Raw genomic sequence first — 23,069 nt, 5'->3', positions numbered from 1 at the left:
CAGGAAACTAGCAGGACCACGTCAGAAGATTTATGCTCATTTAATGAGAGAGAACACCCTAATGCCATCTTCAAGGCAGGCAGACTTATGTGTTCCTTGTAATTATGGGGTGGCTGTGTCTTACAGAACAAATTATGGCGTGTCTGCATGCGTGTACCAAATGTAGTGGAAAGTCACTTCAGTGCAATTACAAAGAGAACGTGACCCTCGGAGTAGATGAAAGACTGTAATTCATTTAATTCATTCTGAAAGGCCCAGGCAGGGTCACAAACCTCCAGGCACCAGCTCTTCTCTGACAATCACAAATCCATTCACACTGCAAGTGGGGGTGCAAAGCAGAGAGAAGGGTCRTGTTAAGGTATCCTGAGATATCTCAGGACTAGAGGTTTTCACCAGAGGCTCCAATGACAAGGGCCTGCTCAGGAACTGCTCCAGTCATTAGCGGGTAGGAGCACTGCAAGTTAATGAGGAAAAGAAAGGAAATCAAAGCCATCCAAAGAAATGGGAGCTCTGCAGACCTGAGACTTACATAGTGCACTGAAAAGAGTCCCTGAATGAGACTTACTCCTCGGTAAGCACTATGCTTGAAAAGTATTTTAAAAGAAAGGAAAAAAAATCCCAAACAACTGAGCATTCCCTTCTATATGACAGAAATGAGGACGTCAGAACATCCAGTCATCTGAGGATCCTGGCTGGTGCTTTCACTCTTTAGTAATTCTGTCACACTCAGAACTTTCACACCTCTAGCCTATGCATTAAGATTCCAGCAAAGCRAAAAGGTTTTGAGTTTCACATAATTAACATAATGAAAACACTGGTATTACTCTACTCAACATTATCCTTTTCCCTGGTTGTTTTTTAAGCTAATTGTAATTTAGTACTAAGAATGAACAACTTTTCTCATTTGATACAACAAAAATTAAGTATTTACTTGTTGGTTGAAATATAATTTGGCCTAAGAACAACTTGGTCAGAAAGTAAATGTGACACTAATAACTGCAGGGTCATCATCATCATACCATGCTATGCTGTAGTTTARGGCTATCATATTCATCCCAGAGTCAATGACTTCTCTGTTCCTAGAGCTATTATTAAGACACAGCTTTTGCACAGCCCATCTTTCCACAGCAAACTGAACACTTCAACAGCAAAAGTTAAACCACAGGGAGAGGGGACTGACATCAGTGGAYTCAGCCAAAAACATGAGGAGCAGAACCAAAACTAAAATCAAGTTCTTCGATCCTGATCCAAGGGTTAACCCAGTAAGAAATGGCACTTCTCACTCCTCTCACTGATGCCATCCCACCTCAGCAAGTTCGAACCAAACAGGAGGAGTATCAAGTTTTCTTTGGAAGGAGGTGCAACCATCACACAACACTCACACCATCTATAAGCACGTGAAGGATCCTGGATGTCATCAGAAGACTGCTTAACAAGCAAATGCACTCAAGAGAAAGCAACCAGGAAAAGTTGCCACATCCCCTTGGAAAGAAACAGACCTCGGCAATGGCTTTTCGGGCACAATTCACCTGGCAGGACTGAGAAACATCAAACCACAGGTTGTGAGGGCATGGAGTAACTCCCAGCAGAATAGTCCCTGGCAGGATATGCAAAAAGGGTTTTGAACACCTTTCATGACCTTCAGGAGCTTCACCAGGTAACAAAAGCTTTGCTTTATCGCCTAATTGGGGGGGGTGGGTAGCTGAGTGTATGAGCACTTTGCAGAAGTAAGGGAAGACCCAAAGTCAGTCAGAACTTCAGGAACCATTTCCWTGAGGTGACAGAGAAACAGCTCTGTCTTTGCATTTCATCTTCCTTGTTTTATCTTCTCAAATACATGGACACAATGCAGCTGAAAGCACACATGTTGGAGATGTGACATCCATGCATGTGGGAGTGAACGTTTATCACCCCACACTTGCTCTGGAGGGCTAGTCAGAGATACCACAAGCCACTTTCTTACCCAACTCAACACATCCCACATTTTGCGAATGCAAACACTCAATGTTTTTAATTAAAATGGCCTAAAAAAGAAAATKAGGCTGATCAGAGGATTTTTCAAGCCATCTCCTGGAATGAGAATCTTTCCATCCCCAGCCACTTCAAGAAACACATCACAAGAGCACCACCAAACWGTAGAGGCRATAMGAGTAATCCAAAAAGATCTTTTCARAAATTAACAGTCAAAAATCTGCCAATATTCTGTTCTGTGAAGCAGAGGTTTCACTGAGACTTTTGAAACAAGACCACACACAGAGTACCCTAGGAGAAGACAAGCCACCCCAGCTAGATCAAATCCTTTGCATCAATACTTTCAACSCTTGTAATTTCTCGCAGTTTGTCATTTACCCTTAACATGTTCATGTGTCTTTTACACATGATATAGGGATCAACTGCATGTTTTATTATCATATCACAAACCTGCAGCGATTTGAAATTTGGAGAGTACTCACACAAAATCCAGCACAGACCTGGATGGAGTAGAGACCACTACGCAGTTGTCTCTCTTCCTCCTGCCCTCCCCAGCATTCCAGTTTGGAATGTCTTACAAGCATTTGGCAATTTTGGAGGCTGACAGAACAATAATGTCCCCACSAATATCATAAAAGATTCTCTGCATTTTCTTAGTGCCAAATCAAGCCTGCTGTGTTCCTGACAGCCTTACGAGAGAGCCAAGTATTATCAACACTTCACAAATGGACAGAAGACTCAAGAGTCCCARCTATCAAACTCCAGTCCAGTTCAGGAAAGAAGGTTGTCATCCCCCCATATGCACAGTCTCTGAAATGAGTGTGTGTGAGAATAGTTACAAGCAGTTGACAGCCAGATTAGAGCTTTTTCTAAAGAGAGCTGAATGCTGCAGTGCATCCTGGGCACTAGAAGCCACCCAGTTGCCTAAACAAAATATTTTCTYCTTAATGTCAGTTTAAAAAACAACCATAAAATAGCAAAAATTGTAAAATAATAAAAYAAAATAAATACAAGGGAAGTCTATTCAAGCAGGGACAGCAGATACACATACACACTCCCACATATATCTATCAARCATATGACTAAATGAGGCAGAAATGCTCATTATCAGTCCACGTGGGAGCAGAGAACAAACAATAACTAAGGGCAGTGTTGACCCTAAGATWTTCTGTGGCTTTCTCTCTTATCTACGACAATTACACAAAATGCCATTCAGTGCMAATGGTTGTGATTTCTTCCTGAAAGAAAGAGCAGACACTGCAGTAACCAAGGTGTRCTGGTAATTCCCAGGTGTGCTCACCCACCTTAGATACTAAAAAGGAGTGTGAGTGGAGGTTGCTGGGTTATACAACCCACCTTTACCCTGCACAGGGAAGGACATCTGGCCTGGCCATTAAATATGGTAATGGATTAAACCCCTACCAATCCAGCTACTGATTTCCTAYTGAAAGCAGGTATATAGCACAGGTAGGTCAGAAGTTGCTCTCCCCCACCACCATCCAGGTGAGCTGGATGGAGTGGAACAGACTGAAATGTCTTTAAATCACTTCAGCTGTGAAAAAGAACAAAACAAATAAGCCTTCGCAATACTGTAGAGATCCTGTTTGCAATCCTGAAGAGATGAAGGCATGACCTAAATTCAGAGTTGTTTTTCCAAAGAAAAGCACTCTGTTAATAGRAGGACACTTGTTTCTGATGCAAAAAGAAACCATTTTCAATCCCAAGTGGTTTCAGATACTGGCTGGAGGTGGCTTTGCAAATAGGTAAAAAAAACTGCCACGCAGGCACACTCCTGAGATGAAAGACACTGAAATCAGCAGTCATCACTGCCTCCATCAGAGGAGCAGGAACCTGAAGATGCGCCTGCACTGTGGCACACCAAACACCAACTCTGAGTTTTCACACAGCTGCTCTGCTAGGTGATCTCAAAGYAGTTTGCAGGCTACAGCTAGATAACCCTTCCAAATTCCCTGACAGTCATTTCCAGCTTTCAGGAAAGATACAGCAAGTTTGCGTGGCTTGCCTCAAGCACATGGCAGGACAGAAACACCATTAGATCTGACCCAAGACAATATTTGAGCTTATCACACCTCCTTACACAGTGTAACAGAAGCAGTGGGGARTTTAAATGCTTACCAAAGACATGAAGATGGATTTTCCTGATCTTTTTGCCTATTGTCTTTGCAGCATGGACAAAGTTTAGTGACATGAAACACGTCATCAATGTGGTAAGACCTTCTTATTCCATTTATGTTATATGTGTGTATGTATGTGTATATATATATATATGTATATAAAGAAAACATCACCTGGAAAATCACAGATTTGTGCAACTCAAATTTTTAAAAGTGAAGAAGCATCAGGTGTTTTAGTGCTATCAGCATTCCACTGCTCTTGGAAGTCCAGGAGACAACAATATAGAGGTGGTATCACACCACAAAGGCCCCTGGTATTTCAGAGCACTGATGTTTCCCTTCTGGCCTGCCAGCACRTCTGACTCAGTGCCAGCACATAGCATAAAACAGCAGAGCTCTCAGTGTGTAATCCTCAGCTTTAAGACTATTCTACAGCCACAGGGATATGGCAAAAAATAATTGCACTTCTAGAAATTCTCTCCTCCCAAGCCCTTTGAGATTGCAATTGCATGAATCACATACTGTGTTTATGACAAATACTACCAGGAAAGCTGGGTGAAAGAACAGAGGCCAAGAATATGGGAAATTTTAAGTAAGTTTCCTATGAATTTTATTAAAAAAATCAAACTATGAAATAAATTACTCTGCTATCTGTAATTTACTACATGTTTAAAATAAAATAACCAACCCACTCCAAAATCCAAAAGCTYCACCTTACAGGACTATTGGTTACAGGAGAAAAACCTGTCATTTATTACTACAGAGCAGGAGATCCAGAGCACCACAGCAAAAGTCTCTTCCAATTGCCAAAACTGCCAAAACTTTTAAAAAAAGAAAACAAAGAGCACCCAAACCTATGAAGCAAGTGCCAATCTATCACCATTTCTGCTCATACAGTCTGACAATTTTATTTTAACATTCACAGTGAATGTGGGATGGAGACAACAGAGCARTCTTGAATTTTAGTGCTTTGTATTTCTCTACCACATTTGGTTCACCTGTTTGAGCATTTCTAAGCTGAGATCAGATATCGGCTTGGCAGTTGAGTCTGGGTTAGAAACAGCCTTGAAGGTTRTTCACACAATAAATTCCCAGCAGGCTGTTTGGAGGCAATGGCAGTTCAATGTATGCCTTATATACCACAAATCATTGAACCTTTTGTGCCTGGATGGGACAACTTAAAGCCCATCCTGTTCAACCCTTGCCATGGGMTTCCACTATCCCAGGTTGCTCCAASCCTTATCCAGCCKGGCCYTGAACACTTCCAGGGATGGGGCAGACATAGCTTCTCTGGGCAATCTGTGCCAGGGCCTCACCACCCTCACCCTCTCTTCCCAATATCTCATCTAACCCTGCCCTCTGGCAGTGGGAAGTCATTTCCCCTTSTCCTGTCACTCCAGGCCTTTGTGCAAAGTCCCTCTCCAGCTCTCCTGGAGTGCCTTCAGACACTGGCAGGGGCTCTGATATMTCCCTGGAGCCTTCTCTTCTCCAGGCTGAACACCCCCACTCTTCCAGCCTGGCTCCAGAGCAGAGGAGGTCCAGCTCTTGGAACATCTCCATAGCCTCCTCAGGGGAAGATGAGAAGAGGGACAGAACAGGATTCTTTCCAAATTTAAAGACAAACAAGAAATTATGGTCCAAGATCCTTAACATGCATCCTCACTGAAAAGCATCAAACACCAGTTATCCACTTAAAACATACAAACCTTATTTGAAGGCTTTAGATAGAAAAAGTGAAAGCCAGAGATGATTAAGAAACATTTGCCAAATCACTTTTCCTCAATCYCCAAGATGTAACTGCAGTACCTCACATACAGCATGTATGTGCACCTAAATATGATTCATACATATTTCAAATCCAACAGGGAGGGAGGATAAGACAAAGCCMTGTCTGTGGCTTAAGAAAACTATTTTTGATAACAAAAACTAATTTTCTTTCCTCAYCACCACTGAAACAAGGCACACACAAGCAGTAGAGCCAATATTATTATTTAGCAGCTGTATAAAAAGTTACAGTGTGGAAAGTGCTCACACCTTCTGGGGTAAGTGGATTGTTAGGAGAATGTAGCTGGCATGTTCAGCTTTGCAGGACATGCCAGGACATCTGAGCAACAACACAGCTATTTCTTGGTTTAAAAATTAGACAATTTTTATCCCAAATTTACCCTGTTATCCCTCTGATTAAGGGACCCAGGGAGAGCCTTTCCTGCGCCCAGCTCCTGGCTGGCTCCTCTGCTCTGCCTGGCACAAGGCACATTGGCAGTCCCTGGACAGACTCCTGGTGCCTGAAAGCACAGTTAGGGAGAGCTCACACTGCCCACCAAGACCATGAAAAYATCTTCTGTCTGATCACCTGGCTTGGGAGCCAAATTCAGTAATTCCTGCTACAACCCAGAGTCCTCAGACTAATGAAACAGCTTTTTCAAGACGCTCCCTCAGCCAGCCTTGACAAGGTGTGATATTGCTGTCTGAGGTTGGCAGAACACAAGCAGGACACAACTTGGCCAGCACAGAAGCTGTCAGACAGTCAGATGATATTCCAGATCTTTCCTACTGCCTCCAGAAACAGAGATGGTAGAAGAATGCAGGAGAAGTAAACAGTGAGCAGAAACCACCAGCCATCATCTACCATCCGCTGCTCCCATACCTTCCCAGTGCTCCAAACATCATGCTCTGGGCCAGAAAGCAGGTTCCTCCCTCAGTCTGGCCTTGCCAAAAAAAAAAATCCAAATAGCAGATTTATGAGCTCAGGAATAAAATTCTCCTTGCCAAAAAATGATAAAAACAAATGGTATTTTACATCTTAAATTAAGTTCCTGCAACAAATGGATGAGAAAAATTTTGCAAGGCTGGTTAATTACAACATGTAAAGCATTTAAGTGACACCTAAATCACATTTTACAACCTTGGACGAGAAAGGCAATTTCATTCAGTGTACTCCCACCTACGTAATCAAGTTCTTGCAATCTTCAGTAGTTTAGAATAAGCCAACCTGCACAGCAGCCCATCTTCAGGTGCCTTTACCTGTTCTTCCTTCCCCGTAAAAACACAGATTTCCACAGATCTGGCAGGAACCTTTAAACCACTCACAACTGCTTACATACTATTAATCAGACTTTGGTCCCCACTTTGGATACTCTACCTTTAAGTTTCAGGTTTTTCTACCTTTCTTCTGGAAAAGAACAAAGCTCCCTAGAAGCAGAGACAAAACTGGCTGTGAAGAATCTCCATCTTCCTACCCCTCCTGCTAACACCACTCTMCTCTCTTATTTTTTATTATCCTTCATAAATCTCTTCACCCATGGCTCAGATGTGCTAACCTGCACAACAGCAAGGAGAAGTTAAGCAACCTGAATGATTCCACTGCTATCTCCAGGGCTCTGAAGAGCAGCAGTTGATTGATCACATGAGCTGCTCACTTCATTCTGTGACTGAGGACTTGCCAGACCACGGGAAGTTTATCCTGTCAGTTACACTGAACAGCCTTCTCCTCTACAACCAGAAAATGGTTATAGCATGACAAGCACTTTAACCACTGCTGCTCAATCTAGCTCAAAATATGGATTGAGCTACACCCCGCACAAACCCCCTTTATCTCATGCAGCTGCACTTGACATCAGCCTAGACCCTACAGGTAAGATTCTCATTGATTTCTCTAACACAGTCACACCAGATGGGTTTTAAATRTACTTGAGCCAGGAGAAAACCCAGAACTGGCAGTCAGCCTGCCTGCAGATTGTACACACAGCATTCACTCACATACAGGTTTCTTCAGGCCCTAAACCATCAGTACTTTGTTTAACCAGGGACTCTGCAAATCACTTTCTCTGCACTGCTGCCAAGCAATGAACTTTTTCCATGCTTGGTTCCCCTCAAAATAGTGCTCTGGAGGATGCTCTTGTCAAAGGAAAAGCCTCACCTTGCACTTGCCTAACCAGAGGGGCCATTTGGAAGAGTCTGCTCACTGCAACAGGACATTTGTGCCCAATACAAGTGTGCACAGGTACTGCTGCTTCCTTCAGCACTGTTCTGCTGACATCTGGGAGAGCCAAATAAAAAATTTAAAAAATAATTAAAGCTTCCTCCTACGGTCACCACAGCCTAACAAGAAGTAATGAAACAAATAATTAGTTGCTGTATTTTAAAGGCAGTAGAGAGGAGTCAGTACACACAGAGAAATMTGATAGGGCAGTTTTTCAAAGGATGCCTGCACATGAAATACTGGGGTGCACTGGCAGGTTTTCTGCCTCAGATAAAGGGTCTGCAGGACACTTGCGCAGTCAAAACAATGAACATATAAAATAACACACAGGACCCCTGGGCCAGGCCTCGTTGATGGTATTAGATACCAGCTCTGAGTACTTCATTTGCATACAACAAAGATACAGCTGGTGAGCATTCAGGGCTGGAGAAAACCTTGAGCACTTCTTTCACCAGAGGCCAACACACAGACCCTTGGGACACAGCAATCCATACAGCACGATCCATATATTGGTCTGCTGCTTTGGTCAACACAGAGAATCATTTCTCCCTGGGGTAACCACTTAACGCATCAGAAAGGCCAATCAGTCTTAATGTTTTGCTCCAAAAAAAAAAATCCATCTCTTATTACCCTAAATTCTTGGAAAATGAAAAGATGCCATAATTAAATGAGCCATGAGGACACAACATAAATCAGCAGCAGAACCCAGATTAGCATCCATGCATTCTGATGTTTTCTTGCTCTTCCTGTAATGTCCARCTACAGGAGTGAAACACTGATGAGGAACACTGGTACCACAGGGCATACTGCGACCAGGTGAGAAAGGAACAGGAGTGGACTCTGTGCAATGCAACCAAGTCTCCCTTTTCCACATTAAAAAATAATAATCAGAAAATAAGCCCATTTTCCTTCTTCTCTCTCAAATTAAGGACACAGTACAAAATATTTAAGAATTATCTAAAACAGTTTGGTTACTTAATATGACCCTATTTACTTTGAAACATTTCCACTTTGCTTTTACAAGTTCCTCACTCTAAAAAACAGAGCAAGGAATGTTCTTATGTTAGGAAATCAAAGCAAAGACTCTTGCAGAACATCCCAGTATCTGCGGCTCAAAGAAGCATGACCAAGAAACTTCTCAGGAAATCATCCAGGACACTGTCCTTTCTCTCAACTCTGGCTTTCCTCTTGAAAAAAAGACTCAAACCTATCTATCCCCAAAGCTTTATTTTTGTCTGTTTCTATTTAACTTTATTTACTATTTATATATGTATTATCAAACACCAAGAGGCTCCACTAACACCTCAAGTTACTCACACACATCACTAAGACCACAACAAAAACTGTCCCCCCAGTTCCTACGCACTCACTGCTCCTCCCAATGCTTCCCAAGCCAGATGTCTCCTCTGCACAACAAAGCCCATTTTCTTCAATTCAGGAGAGATCTGGAATTGGATTTTCTTGAGGCAATTCAGAAGGCAGCTACAGCATAATGCAGCCTATTTAAGGAGACTTTGCTGAAGTAAAATTTAATAATTAAGGTGATTTAAGAGCAGCACACATTTTTTTAAAAGCCCGTGTTGCCTAGGCACTGTGTGCTTTTARCTGCTGTGCTTTTAGCTGCTGCCCCTGATACACTACACCAGGCTTGATGTTGCAAGGACAAAGGTTTTCATCTTTTGAGAACATTTATCAGCAGATAATGAGAAATTAGAATTCCAATTCACTCAAACATCAACCAYTGAAGTTTAGCTTTCAAGCAGTATAAAAAAAAAAGTACTCACACATCAGTAAAATTGTTAGCTTGAAATATTGAAATAAAAAGCATTGCTAAGCAAAAAAAAAAAAAAAGTTGGAAATTGTACTGGGTTGAGCTTCAAGATTCATTGTTTTGCATGCTCACCAGCAGACCTCTCTTCATTATGCAGAATCAACTGAGAGGCACAATGACAAGAGAGAGGGCACAGTGSTATCGAAAAGAGCGACAAGGCTGGAGAAATCCTATAGAGGAACCTGAACTCCTTTCTTGTGCTTAAACTCTTGCAGTGTGGCATTTTAACAYGTGCCAAGGCAAAGTAGAAAGAGAAAGAGCCAAATCCCACTACTCCCACATTCCTATACTACAGCAAAAATGGAGGTGCCACTTAGTACACAAACACTTGGGGACATCCTCGTCAGTGAGCAGAGACCAGATTGGTATCTCGTTTTATACTGTAGAAGTCCTAATCTTTCTTCACTTGCCACCAAAACACCTTTCCAACACACCTGCTATTACTCCCACACCAGGATCCCACAGCTCACTGTAAAGAGTTCATTTCCCAGAGCTTCAACAGGATTCTATCCCGATGTTTTCTTATATTTTGTAAGATTAATATATCTTGTATGTTATATAATATACATCATATATTATATATTATGTATAGCATATKATATATTATATTAACATAATTACGATATTAATATATATACCCCTTCTGGTTTTGTTATGCCATTATTAAATACATGACAACGACCTTGTCTCTGAACAAATTTTCCCATTTGCTCTGCACAAACATCTACTCCTCAAACTGTCGAAGGTGCTGTGTTCAGCAGGCTGAGCACAATACACTTGGGTGGTACACTCTCTTTTTAAAAGCCATCAACTCACTTTTTAAAAACCATCCACTACCCACGTGTCAGATGGCAAGTCTGATTTAGTAGGCTAGGAAATTACTGAGTTGAAAAATCACTGCAACATGGTATAGATCTAACTCAGCAAGTCCATCCTACACGCAGGATGCTCTGGAGCACTTTCCTCCTTGGATAGCTCTTAGCAGCAGCAGCATCTATAGCAAGAACTAAAGTTTATGTGACCTTTTAATTTTCTTATTTCTTCCCAGCCAACAGACTAGAATGTTTCCTCCATTACTGAGGATTTGCTACATGATCATCAACACAATCAGCAGAAGACTAGCGAGCAGAATAAACACAGCCTGCATCTCCAGAATCAGAATAAAGACAGACAGAAGCTTCTTCATGTTCTGCTTGTGCTGCACAGAGTATGGTGGAATATAAAGACCGAGATTGATAGCAGGGCAGTGTCTCTGTGCCAGTCAATAAATGGCTGGTATCACTATGGATTTGTTTGTGGGCAATGCAGGCATCTGTCTGCTAGACACTTCTGGCAAAACACACAGAAGCCATTAATAGGCACCAAGAAGTAAAACACACACAAAAAAAAAAGAACATGAAGGAAAAATAAACAAACATAAACAGCTCACAACATACATGATGCTCCCAAGAGACCCTGCAAGTTAAGTGACATTGAGCTGAAATACATCATGAGCACACCAAGTTTTCAATGCAAATACAAGTGAAAACTCATGCTATGGGATTTTGAGCACTTAGCTTAAATGCAGTCAGGACCTGAAAAATTTAAACAAACCTTTTGAAATTTTCAACCATCTCACACAAGTAAGAGAGAAACAAAGCTGAGAAAACAGTTCCTCAGGGAGACACATTTTGCTGTGGAATCACACACCTTTCCAAAGAATATCAGAGACTATTTATAGATGCTGTCAATGTTCTCCACCACACCAAAAGAAAASAGTTTCTTTGAGCAATCCCAGTGCAAGAGACACTCTCAAAAATGAAATGCTGGGGATACGATAATCCACATCCAGACTATCTTAAAGGTCTGGGAATTAAAAATCTCCACACAAAAACAGAACATTCTGGCCCTGACCCAGCAAAGCACTTAAAGCATTCAACTACTTCCCCTTCAACTTCAGTGGACAGTTTACATACCTAGAGCTAGTTCAAGTCACAGGGCTTTGCTGGCTCGTGATGAAGTAGATCAAAAATGCCCCCAAGAGCCCACCCATAGTTCATCTTTACCTTACAAAACACAGATGCTCCTTGACCATCACCTTACACAAAATAAAAACAGGAACAGGACACTGACTGGGGTAAAAGTATGTCACTTTGACATAGATTTTCCAGCTGCAAATGATTTATTTTCATTGAGGAGAGGGTACGTTCTGAACCAAGGAAGATGAAAAGGATGGATTTTACAGGCAACTCTTGGATGGATTCTACAGGTAATTCTACAGCCTCTCCAGCACTGCATCACTTGGATCTCACTGCCTGTGGACAACTCACCCTCTGAAGGCCTGCCCACCAGTGACACCTCCACAGAGGACACAGGCACAGGCTGTGTGACCTGTGCCAAGGGATAGAGGATGCTCTATCCCTCACAGGCTTTCACTCATGGCCTCTTGCTCAGCTCGCACCAGCTGCCTGGTGCTCATTCCTGATGCAAAGGAGGYAGAGCTGAACTGGTGCTTGTTCTTATCTTTTTAGTAACAGCTTATGCAAAATGTTCCATAACAAGTTCTTCCTCTACCTCCTGCTGGAAGCTATCTGTGAGCATGCAGGCAGGGCACAGTGAATTAATGCGGRGATCCATTCATCTTCCCCAGCATGAGGTGAAATACACCCAAACACGCACACAGAGGTGTGCTGGCTTCTGAGGCTTTGCAGTACTTTTACTGCTCTTGCTGTGTTAAAGTTTAATTACTTTTAAACTTAGATATTTACATAAAACATAAACTGTTCAGAAGGATAATTGTCAATCRGCCAAAACCTCTTTGGCAGGACTCTGGGATCATATTTTACTCATCTGGTGATGGCAGCTCTGGCACAGACCTGCTTCAGTTCTCTAAAATTATGTCTACATATGTTTGATCCCTTCGGGGAGACTGCCAAAGCACCAAGATTAATTAGCAACTTACCTAAAATACACTCTCTATTAGATAGATCTTAGAGGGTTCCTTGTCACAGACAGMTTTATAAAAACACATTGTGAAATACTAATGAATCTATATGACATAAGATGACATTTTGAACTCTGTCTTAGTGCCCATTCTCATTTTCACACTAAGTAAAATRACTTTTATTAGTTTCATGACAGCTCTGCACTTACATCAGCTCTGCAGAGTTCCAGCCAAATCACAGAAAATAAACTCATTTGATGGACAAATATAGCCTTATTATGCTTCCACTACTGCAACATCCTCAATCAGTATAGCTTTAAAYGCAAATATGAAGACAGGAATGTATTCAAATTGATGTGTGACCACAGCTCCAAAGTAATTGCAGTGGCTCTTAGAAATTGTGTTGATGTGTACACTCCCAGTGCCTTTCCCAAAGGAAGAGAACAAGGGATGGATATCAAATAATTTCTGCAAATCCTAGGAAGAATAGACTAGGAGAGGTTTTAAGTGTCTGCCACAAGCAAGATGGAGACAACGTTAACTCTGGAAGTAGTGATTTTCATTTATTAGGGCTCCTTCCCAAATTGGTTTGAATACTGCTGCCCAACAAACTGGACTTCTCAGGGAAAAGCACAGGTGCTCCAGGCCAGGCTTCCAGAGAGGCTGTGCTTCAGCCTGTTTCCAGCTGGGGGCTGGCAGGTGCCCTTGCCTGCAGGAGCCTGCATCAGCAGCACACCTGGGTACTGCAATGCAACCAGCCACACGTCTTCCCTCTTCACGTGATCCTCAGGCTCACAGAAGGAGTTTCTAGGGTAGAAACCTTAGTTCACAGACTCATCCAGTCCTTGTATATGAGAATGGGGGGATATTGCAGTGAGAACCTCACTACAATTACCAGTGCAGCACTGAGAGGCTTCTGCTGCAACAGCATCAGTGCAGGGACAGCCCAGCACTGCACAATTACAGAATTAGATGTTACTATAGCTCAGCTCATCAGAGCAATACAGCTAAAAATAAACCAGGAAGACATTCCTCACCTAAGGCTCAGAAGGGTTCTGGTATGTAGCTGAGCCATGCAATAATCATTAAATTAAACATATGTAGATCCCTGGTTTATGCTTCATCAGCACAAAACAAAAAAACAAGCTTTTGTGCATATTGAAGAAGCGACACTGCACCCACTGAAACAAGGCACAAAGAAGTAATCTGAAGGTCAAGGTCTCCTGGAAAGCAACTGCAGCAGTAAGAACAAACTGCACTGAGAAAGGAGGAAGTGAGGACTAGCTCACACATGTGTTTTTTCCAAACAGAATTTGAGAGAATATGTTTAGTGCTTGTGGAAGACATCAGGCTGACAGGAACATCCTTTGTCCATGAAACAGCACAAGCCTTCCCCACCCTGTCAGTACTACACACATTCTGCTGGCTARTTGCACTGCCAGTGGGATCGCCTGTGCTAGACACTTACTGCAATTCACTAGCACCAGGATAACTCAACGGGATAACGCAAGCTCCACTTGTGATGGCTTGTCCTCTTCCTATACCAGTTATCACTGGAGTCTCTTTCTCCTGCTGCCATTTGTACCTGAGATCTTCAGAGCACCGGTGTGTGAGCAGTTATGTGCCTAGCTACTGCACTCCAGAAATGGYAGCTACACTTTATCTGGTATAAGCACCTGTCTGTAAGGGAAAGCTCTCAGACCTTCTGGATGTACCAGAAGATTGTGATGTGGGCAGTGGCCCCATTTGCCTACCACAGAAGACATTTCTGCAAAGACAAGGTCACTGGGTGAGTTGTTCTTAGGAACCCAGTCTTCAGAGCTGCATTCAACAACTTAGATTAGGCTGCACTACAGTGTCATTCTTTACCTCTTTCTTCCTCTTTAACTTGGAGCACTTCTCTCACACTAAAGGTCCTCTTGAAAAGCTTCACAGTAGCTGCTTGCAATCAAGTGATTTTGTATAGTTTCTAGTCACTTCTTTTTACAAAAGACAATACTGCAAAAACACATGGCAGGATGAAGCAGGCCATATTCAGAGAAGACAGTACAGCCTTAAGTTATACACTGGTTTAACACACATATGGGGGGGCAAGGATCAACAAAAGTTTGTGAAAGAGATCCCAACTGCTACTGTAGAAAAAAAATAAACGAAAAACCCCACAAACAACATTTAAAAAAAAACCCACCCAAACCATCACAAATCTCACCCGATTTCTCAGTTCAATAAATGAGTGACAACCAAACACCAGCATGTTGATTTTTTTAGAACCTGAAGCATTTTAACTTTCACACAGGCATGTTTGGGACTTTAAATTCCCACTCAAAGAAAGGCACAGTTTGAAAACAGGCCAGCCATATCACTGAGCATTCAGAGCACCAGCTGCCATGGGCACAATGCAGTTGAACTTGCAGAGTCCAAGTCCCAGAGTCCTGCAGCCAGCATGGTATCACAACAGTTGAGAAGTCCAGCTGAGAAGCATGAACTGCCTGAAATAAGGTTGTTTTACAGATCCACTGTCACCATGTATCCTCATCTTCTGTCTTTCTGATGTATAGGTTTAAAAAGGCACTAAATGAATTCAGGGTGGGATGACATCCCCCCTTCCCTGGTAAAACACCCCTTGTGTTTGTTCCCCCACTCACAAATGATACCAATTTMTCCATCTCTTTCCTTTTCCAGGGAAACTGCTGTCTTCTGCAGGCATCTGTGCCCCAGTAGYAACATCAGAGGAGCAGAACCTGACCACCAGTTCAAGCTTTGGTCTCAAGTTCAATCTCAGTAAGACAATGCAAATTCACCTTTCCAGATTAAAACTTGTTATACAGGTTGAGCTTACGGCTAAGAAAATCTATCAACCCAACCACTGTGAGCCACACTTAAAACTGCCTTAAGAGCTCTCACCCCCCACAATGTGTTGTTTGTTCTATCTCACAAATTACTTCAACATTAACCTGAACCCCACTGCTCCTTTACATATGCAGGAACAGTATCAGAGGAAAAGGACTGACAATGTCAGTCACACTATTTGAAGGTTTTGTTTTAAAGCTTCCTTTTTTTCTGCTAAGTTCTGCAACAAAATGCAACCTTTGGATACCTCCAAAAAACACCTTTCTCTACAGTAATCATCCAGGCCAAAGAAGTACCTCCCAGAAAGGCATGTAACACCCATCCAATGGCTTACAAACACCTCAGTCTATAAAGGCACAAAACTGAGGTTTGCTGTTCTCCAGGTTTCACAGGTGACCAGCTGAGGAAGAGAGGATGCACAGAAAGACTGCAGCTGTGCAAGCTACAGCCAACAGTCTACAGCCAATCTCTGTTTTCCAATATTCTTGTACTGACCTCACAGAAGCAGTAATTTCATGTTAATGAGCACTATGTCTAATGAAATAAATCACAGCTTTCACCCAAATACTCCTGCCCCTGAACAGACTATCCCTGTGCTCTGAACAAGACCAGTAAATTGACTGAAGTTAACTTTAACATGGCAAAAGGGGAAAAGAAAGTACGTGTACAAGGGTAAGATAAGTTTTCAGCCAAATCATCCTCATGTCCCATTTTGTGATGTAAATGCATGAACACCTGGGCAGCAGGCAGACAGTGAGGTCCCCTGGGTCAGGACAAATAGCTGGGGCTGGAGAGGCCAAACTGCTCCTCTTCAAGCCAGTCCCAGCTGAGCAGCCTCTGAATGGCTGCTGCRTTTCCTACAGGATCTGCTCTGTTACCATTGCCCAGAAATTGAGTTTGACAGACCTGCAGCAGCCCACAACATCAGCCACAGGAACAACAGAGCATACACGGTTCAGCTTTGCTGTCTCTTGACCAGATCACAGGCAGGCCCAAGCCTTGCTGTGTTCTGCAAACCACTTCAGTCAGGCTGGATGAGGGTAATCACTTAATGATCAAGTTTGATTAACACTAGAGGCCCCAGCAAGAGCTCTGCTCTCTTGGGCACGCAGGCCAGTGGCCAYAAGATCTTGCTTAGAAGCCCTAAAGAACCAGTCTGGATGAGAAGAGATGTGGAACAGAGCCCCTGCCTCCATACTGCTCTCACAAACTTACCAGATATATGGGGTGAGAGGAAGGAACACCCCCCTCACATCCTCTTCACAAATCACTTAGAATTTTGTTCACAACTACCTTAAAGCTCAACTTGAAAGTGCATCTTCTCCCCCAGGCTGTCTGGGACAGTGGCCAGCAGCCCTGCTGGGCCAGAGCTCCAGGGTTCATTATCAGGCCAGCAGAAAACATCTGCCCAGAGCTCAACCTCCACCTTACCCTGCAGAATATGGCTCTTTGCGGCCCTAGAGACATCCTGCCAAAGGTATCTGCGCAGCCAAGAAGTCAGAATCCTGGTGGGATTAGCTGTCCATACAGATACAGCAGCCATATCCAGCAAAATCATCACTAACAACAGGAGTGTTAGAACAAAAATTAAGCCTCCAGTCCCTGGCACAAACCTAGTTTAATAGTAAGAAGCCAATATTCAGGGCTRTAAGAGGAAGACCACCTCGCCTCCAAGCTCCACACGCCTCCAAGCTCACTCTCCATGTGCCTTTGTTTGAACAGCAGCATATCCATGTTCTGTACCCAGCTCCCACACACTCCACACGTCCTCCCCTACTCCTCCACCCAGGAGGTGAACAGGCTCTGCAAACAAAACTCAAGCGGATAACTGTGGAAACCCTAGCAGAAGGACAATGCTATTCCCCGTGGAGAAGCAAAAATACCCACACAATGGAGCTGTCTGCTTGGGATGCTGTTCTGGTCTCTTAAGGATGGGATCAAATATGTGCCTTACAACTAAATTGTTATTTGTGTAACATATCCTTATTATTATCTACTCAAAATATTTTAATTCACACTCTTTTTTTTTGTTCTTATTTAGATCAAAGCCGTTCCTGTTGGGTAAAACAGTCTGAACTGCAATTTACATTGACAATGTAAAGCAGCCCTACAGTAMACACATACCTACCCCTTCACATTCCTTCCAATGATCAGAAACAATAAAACAGCTATTTATGAAACAGAAAGATCAATCTAGGATGCACTTCTGCAGGGGATAGACACAGGGCACAGCTGGGGGGTGGGAAAGTTTGAGATAGTGCTACTGGCCTAGAGGGGTTTTGGTTATTAACTGTGTGGAAGGCCCCCCCACTGCAGTGGGGTTATTAACTGTGTGGAAGGCCCCCCCCACTGCAGTGAAAATCCAAACAGGCCTCATTCCCTGCTCCAGCAACACTGAGCTGTGCACTCACCCTGCAATGTTTAATTGATAAGGCWCCACTAATTTTGTGTTAGTCAGGCACAGGCAATCAACCATAAAAAATCAGATCTGTGGTACAAGYGGTTTTAAACTAAATACAGCAGCACATGGCCTAGAAAATGCAGGACAGCTGGCAAGGCACAGAACAGACTCAAGAACCTGACCTCAAGGTAGCATGAGGAGGCAGGGATTACAACAGGCTCCATTAATACCGAGGAACATCTTACCAAGAAGGAAGTAATCAAGGAAAAAGCRATTGGAGTCAACCCCTACCACAATCGGGCCTCAACCCTGAAAGCTGCAGGCAGTTTTTAAAGGAGATACTACCAAAGAACWCCCATGATTGTGGATATATTGTGTGAAACTTCCACAACTTCAGTCACACACCTAAGCAGCAAGGCAGTATTTGCAAAAGCTCTGCCCCACTGGAAGCCACTTCCAAAATTGGGCAGCCTTAAAGGCACTTTCTAAACATATTAAAAATCATCTGAGCTGCCATCATTAAGTGATTTCTCTGATTGACTGTTTAATACAGCTTTGTTTGTTTACTTTCATTCTTACCTGTTGATGTTGCCTGGCTGCTGCCGTGATAAACTCAACAAGAGTATCTACTAAAGGCTTACACATGATCTGTAACAAAGAAAGACACAGTCTCTTACTAGCAGTTTACTGACAGACAGGTTTGTTTTTCAAGCAAAATACATTCTACACAGCCTCTTAAGGAAGAAAAAAATGCCACAAGAAAGAGAAGTGCCCAGAAATCAGCAACAGCCTTTTTGAAAATTAACAAATTTGCTCACACCAGCTCTGAGCGAAATCTTAATCACAACAAAAACAGCAGTATTCACTTGGAAAAMTGAGGAAAGTAGTTTTCAGCCGCTGTGTTCTGCCTGGTGATGACTAAAGTTTKCATCTGGCTGACACATTATGTAGTGTAGGTTCGCTTTGTGCAGAACCCCTGTCCCAGGCAAAGAACATGCTGGGTTGTAGCCAGGTGTGGGTTGGTCTCTTCTTGCAGGGAACAAATGACAGGACAAAATGAAAGGGCCTAAAGTTGCATCAGAGGAGGTTTACATTAGGTTTTAGGAAAAATTTCTTCACTGAAATGGTTGCCAGGCACTGGCACAGGCTTCTCAGGGAAGTGGTTGAGTCACCATCCCTGAAGGAATTTGGAATGTGAATGTGGTGATTTTAAGCCATGTCTGCAAGGAACAGTCATATGGAATCCACAGACTCTAGAAACCTGCAGACAGGATATGTTTGCTGTCCATGTGGGCAACACACAACCCTGCTCTCCCTCCATKTCTTGAACTTATGTAGGAGGCATCATGGGCTGGTGTCCTAAGAAACCTGGCAAGCAGACAAACTCAGTCCTAGATTGATTTCCTCAGTCTGAAAGCATCTTCCCCCGTTGCACAAGCCTACACCTCCTCTCACCCTCATGACATCAATTCTAAAAGGTTTTGTGAAGGGGCTGCTGGCAGCCATCTCTAGCATGCTCTGACCTAAAAATMCCTGCAGAATTGTATGACATTCAGGCCCAAGGCCTGTTTCTTAAAAACTGGCTGTTCTCATAGTGGACACCAGCCCCAGGCATAGGTCAAGCTTGCAGGAAATACCTCAAACATTTCAATCAATTCCACTGTCTGAACATCAGGCTTAGAGATTAGATTGCAATTAGACTTTACACTCCTCAGCCTTCTTGGAAGAAAACTGAGAAAYTGCACAGTCAGAGCAGAACTGGACACAAGCTACACTGGCTATTTAAACAAGGTGATCTGTTTTGCCATTGTGCAAACCTTGCTCATCCATGTTGTCTTCAATACTGGTAAAAAATTAGAGCTTCTTACGCTATGTTTTAAAGAGCAGCCTTCTGTTCACCTGCCTCCTCCATGCAGTATCCCAGTCCAAACCATAAATAAGATCCTGGCCTCCTGCAGTGTTGCTATAAAAACATGCAGTATTAAGAATCTGAGCAGATGAAGATCCAAGGAAACCTCACAGCAGTTTTAAAAGTCTGCAATAAAGCAGAGAAGTTTCTCTCCCTACTTTCCCCAGAATTACAATCATACTTTGGAGCCAGCAGAATAYAACATAGCACACACTTAGCAGCACTTACCGGGAAGCGTTTGAAGAGATCATAGAACATGGAGCATGTAAGGGGACTGTTCCGTTTACTAAGGAACTKGGTCAGTGCCTGCTGATAGATAACAGCCACTTTCTTCACATTCAAACAACCTGGGTTCAAAAGCTGTAGGGAAGAAACAGAAAAGTATTTCCAATGCAACACAAGAATGAATCACTAACAACAAATAAATAATTTTTTATCAGTTCTCAGAGATTTTTTCAACAACACAACCATGAAGAAACAACCAAGTGGGCCCCTAACATGCTGTCCCATGCACTGACAGCCATATGACCTTGTCAYTGAAGGGCAGCACAGCTTCCTAGTAGGACTACATACATTGCAAGTAGTGTGGGAGCTATGCTGTGGGTTTGTGGTGGGCACATCTAACTCATGAGGCTCACAGAGCACTCCAAGCCCATCCAGCTGGGTTGTGCACATGGTGTTTTTCACTGCAGAAATATTTGAATCTGTAGATAATAGTGTATGTACATATCTGTATCCACATACACTTAGCAGCTATGTCCAGGAGTCCTAGGTACTCAGTAGACAAGCCCTAGCACTGATCAGGGATCCAGCAATTCCAGAACTGTGTCCATGCTCCAATATCCCCCTCTGGTGGCGAACAAGAATTCCAGACGTACAGCAACCAGTTGACACCTGCACAGGCTACATGGACCTAAACAAAGAGTAGTCATTGAACCGCCAAGTGTGGAGCACTGCATCCCAACATTCCTGACTGTTCTCGTATTGCCAGGGACATACTGTTCTTTGGCAAAAATGAAAAATTAGGGCCCAGGAGGAAAAAGCTGTAATCTTCACAATAGTRAAGAATTCCTGCCCAAGGAATTTTTCCATGACCCTGTGGAAAGCTAAAGCCATGTTAACGTGGTATCCCATTCTCAGGTCAAACTCGCAGTGCTACTGCAGCTGAACACAGGCTAAAGTGGAACAAGACAGATAAGTCTTGAAATATGTGACCTCAGTTTTTCTAGTTGAGYGTCTCTACTTAGCACTTATTTGATATACACATCTGCAGGGGAAAAAGAAGATTCCTCCTTCCATGCATATGTTTACTGTAAAAACTTTCTTGTATTGTTTTTCCATACATTTGGCTACTGCGTCCGCGAGTCTGCTCTAGTGCCACTTTCCTGCTTATTGAAAAGCTCCAAATTATGTTCACRAAGCACAGCTCACTGGAAACACACCACACCTCTGTCTCTGCAAAACCTTCCCTGCTGCAACATAGTGTCAGCACCAGCAGCAATACATGAACTGTGCTGTCACTTGCCCCAACCTGGGAGCTCAAATCAGCTACTGGCTCAGTCCCTGCTTGGTCAGGACCAGAGCCCTGCACCCACTGGAGTGAGAGGCTGCCCCGTGACGCTGCACAAGGACGTTTGAAGCATGCCTCCCTCTAGTCTCAAAGTCAAGTATRTTGTTTATATTCCCCCCAGATGTCCCGTTTTGTTTCTCTTTCACAAAAGGCCCAGCATKGCACAGGAGCTACTTGGATTAACACCCTCAGCCTCTCACTAAGCCCTAGAAACACTGGCTGTCTTTTCAGCTGCCACTAATACCTCAGTGTACTTTCCATGAGGGAGCTCTCTTTATTTTTCTACTCCACAAGACATAGGCAGGATTAAGGCACTAATTCCCATGCTCAATTTGAGGAGTTCAGAGGCAAGGTCAGGATCAGCTGGAGAGACTGAGACATTACTTGCTAAGTTTCTAGTGGAGGTGACTGGAGTGGCCCAGTATAAACAGTCACCATATTCTGAGACCTGTGAAATGCAGCAGAGACAGTAGGGGAAAGGGGATCAGACTAAGGCTCCCCTAGCAATGGACACCTGTAGCACAATCACATGAAGTCTCCGTACAAACAACTACCACTGAAATCAGGGCTGCTCCACATACTCTTCACCCTTCACTGTTCACCTTAGCCCAAACCTCAGGGAAATAGGAGTTTACTCTGATCCACCAGTGTTCTGTGTCTCCCTGCTCCTCAGCACCTTCTGGAAAAAAACTCKGAGCGACTACCAAGACTTTAATGGGAAAAAATAGCAAATCAGGGAGAACAGCACAAATACACATCAGGCTTCCTTGGATATTAACCTGGACCCCCAGCATCAGCAGTCCCAATGGCTATGGGCAGGCAGGGACTAAAAGGCAGGAGGGTGAGAGCTAGAAAGGGATGGGAAACTTTTCAGTGTTACACAAGTCATGTAGACAGGTACCTGCAAGCAGCAAGTGACAATGAACAAGCAAGGCCCACGCAGCAAAGTCAGGTAATGCAGCTTTACCGGCAAAAACCACAATCTCAGGAGCGGCTTCGTGTCTTACCTGACTTGCCTGCTTCACTCTGCTGTCACTCTGCTTCTCTGGCTCAGGGGGAGGAAGCGTTGGTGACGTGTTTCCTTTCAACACTTTGAGCAGGTATAATGAGGCACTATAAAAGAGAAGAATGCAGCAGTTACCACAGTGCCACAGTGCCACTGCAAAGCCACCTGAGGGCAGAGGCCAAGTGGTGCAAGCAGCTTATTCTTCAGCAAAGATGGTTACAGAATCTAAGAGGACCACTTCTCTCAGTCTAGCCCACTGGCCAGACCTAAAGACAAAGAAATTTTAGGAAGCTGAATCATTCCATTATCCGTATCACAGTCAGAAAGCTGTAGCATCAGCCTGGTTTCCTCAAGCTCATGCTTTTGACTGGCATGGCTGGACAAGTTCTGCACTTGCCCAGGATTTCTGAGCCTGCACAGCTCAGCCAGTGCTGCAGCATGGCCTCTCAGCCCTAGCTGCCATGTGCTGGAGAACTCAGGCATAGACACTG

The 23,069-nt window shown here is 43.4% G+C and overlaps 1 protein-coding gene across 1 annotated transcript in view; it reads right to left on the bottom strand.

Moving 5' to 3' along the window:
- The window catches only part of MYBBP1A (MYB binding protein 1a), a 56,892-nt gene that overhangs the window by 16,433 nt on the left and 17,390 nt on the right, over window positions 1–23,069 (bottom strand). Inside the window, exons 21-23 of the mRNA XM_057375505.1 lie at window positions 22,580–22,685; window positions 20,231–20,362; window positions 18,673–18,741 (exon numbers count right to left, since the gene is read on the bottom strand). Coding sequence (XP_057231488.1) covers window positions 18,673–18,741; window positions 20,231–20,362; window positions 22,580–22,685 — 307 coding nt within the window. The remainder of the gene's footprint in view (window positions 1–18,672; window positions 18,742–20,230; window positions 20,363–22,579; window positions 22,686–23,069) is intronic.

This window comes from Malurus melanocephalus, unplaced genomic scaffold (genome assembly GCF_030028575.1).
Source record: "Malurus melanocephalus ecotype Western Australia unplaced genomic scaffold, MMel_1.1 scaffold_251, whole genome shotgun sequence".
Taxonomy (NCBI): Eukaryota; Metazoa; Chordata; class Aves; order Passeriformes; family Maluridae; genus Malurus; species Malurus melanocephalus.
This window is presented reverse-complemented; position numbering and strand designations above follow the sequence as displayed.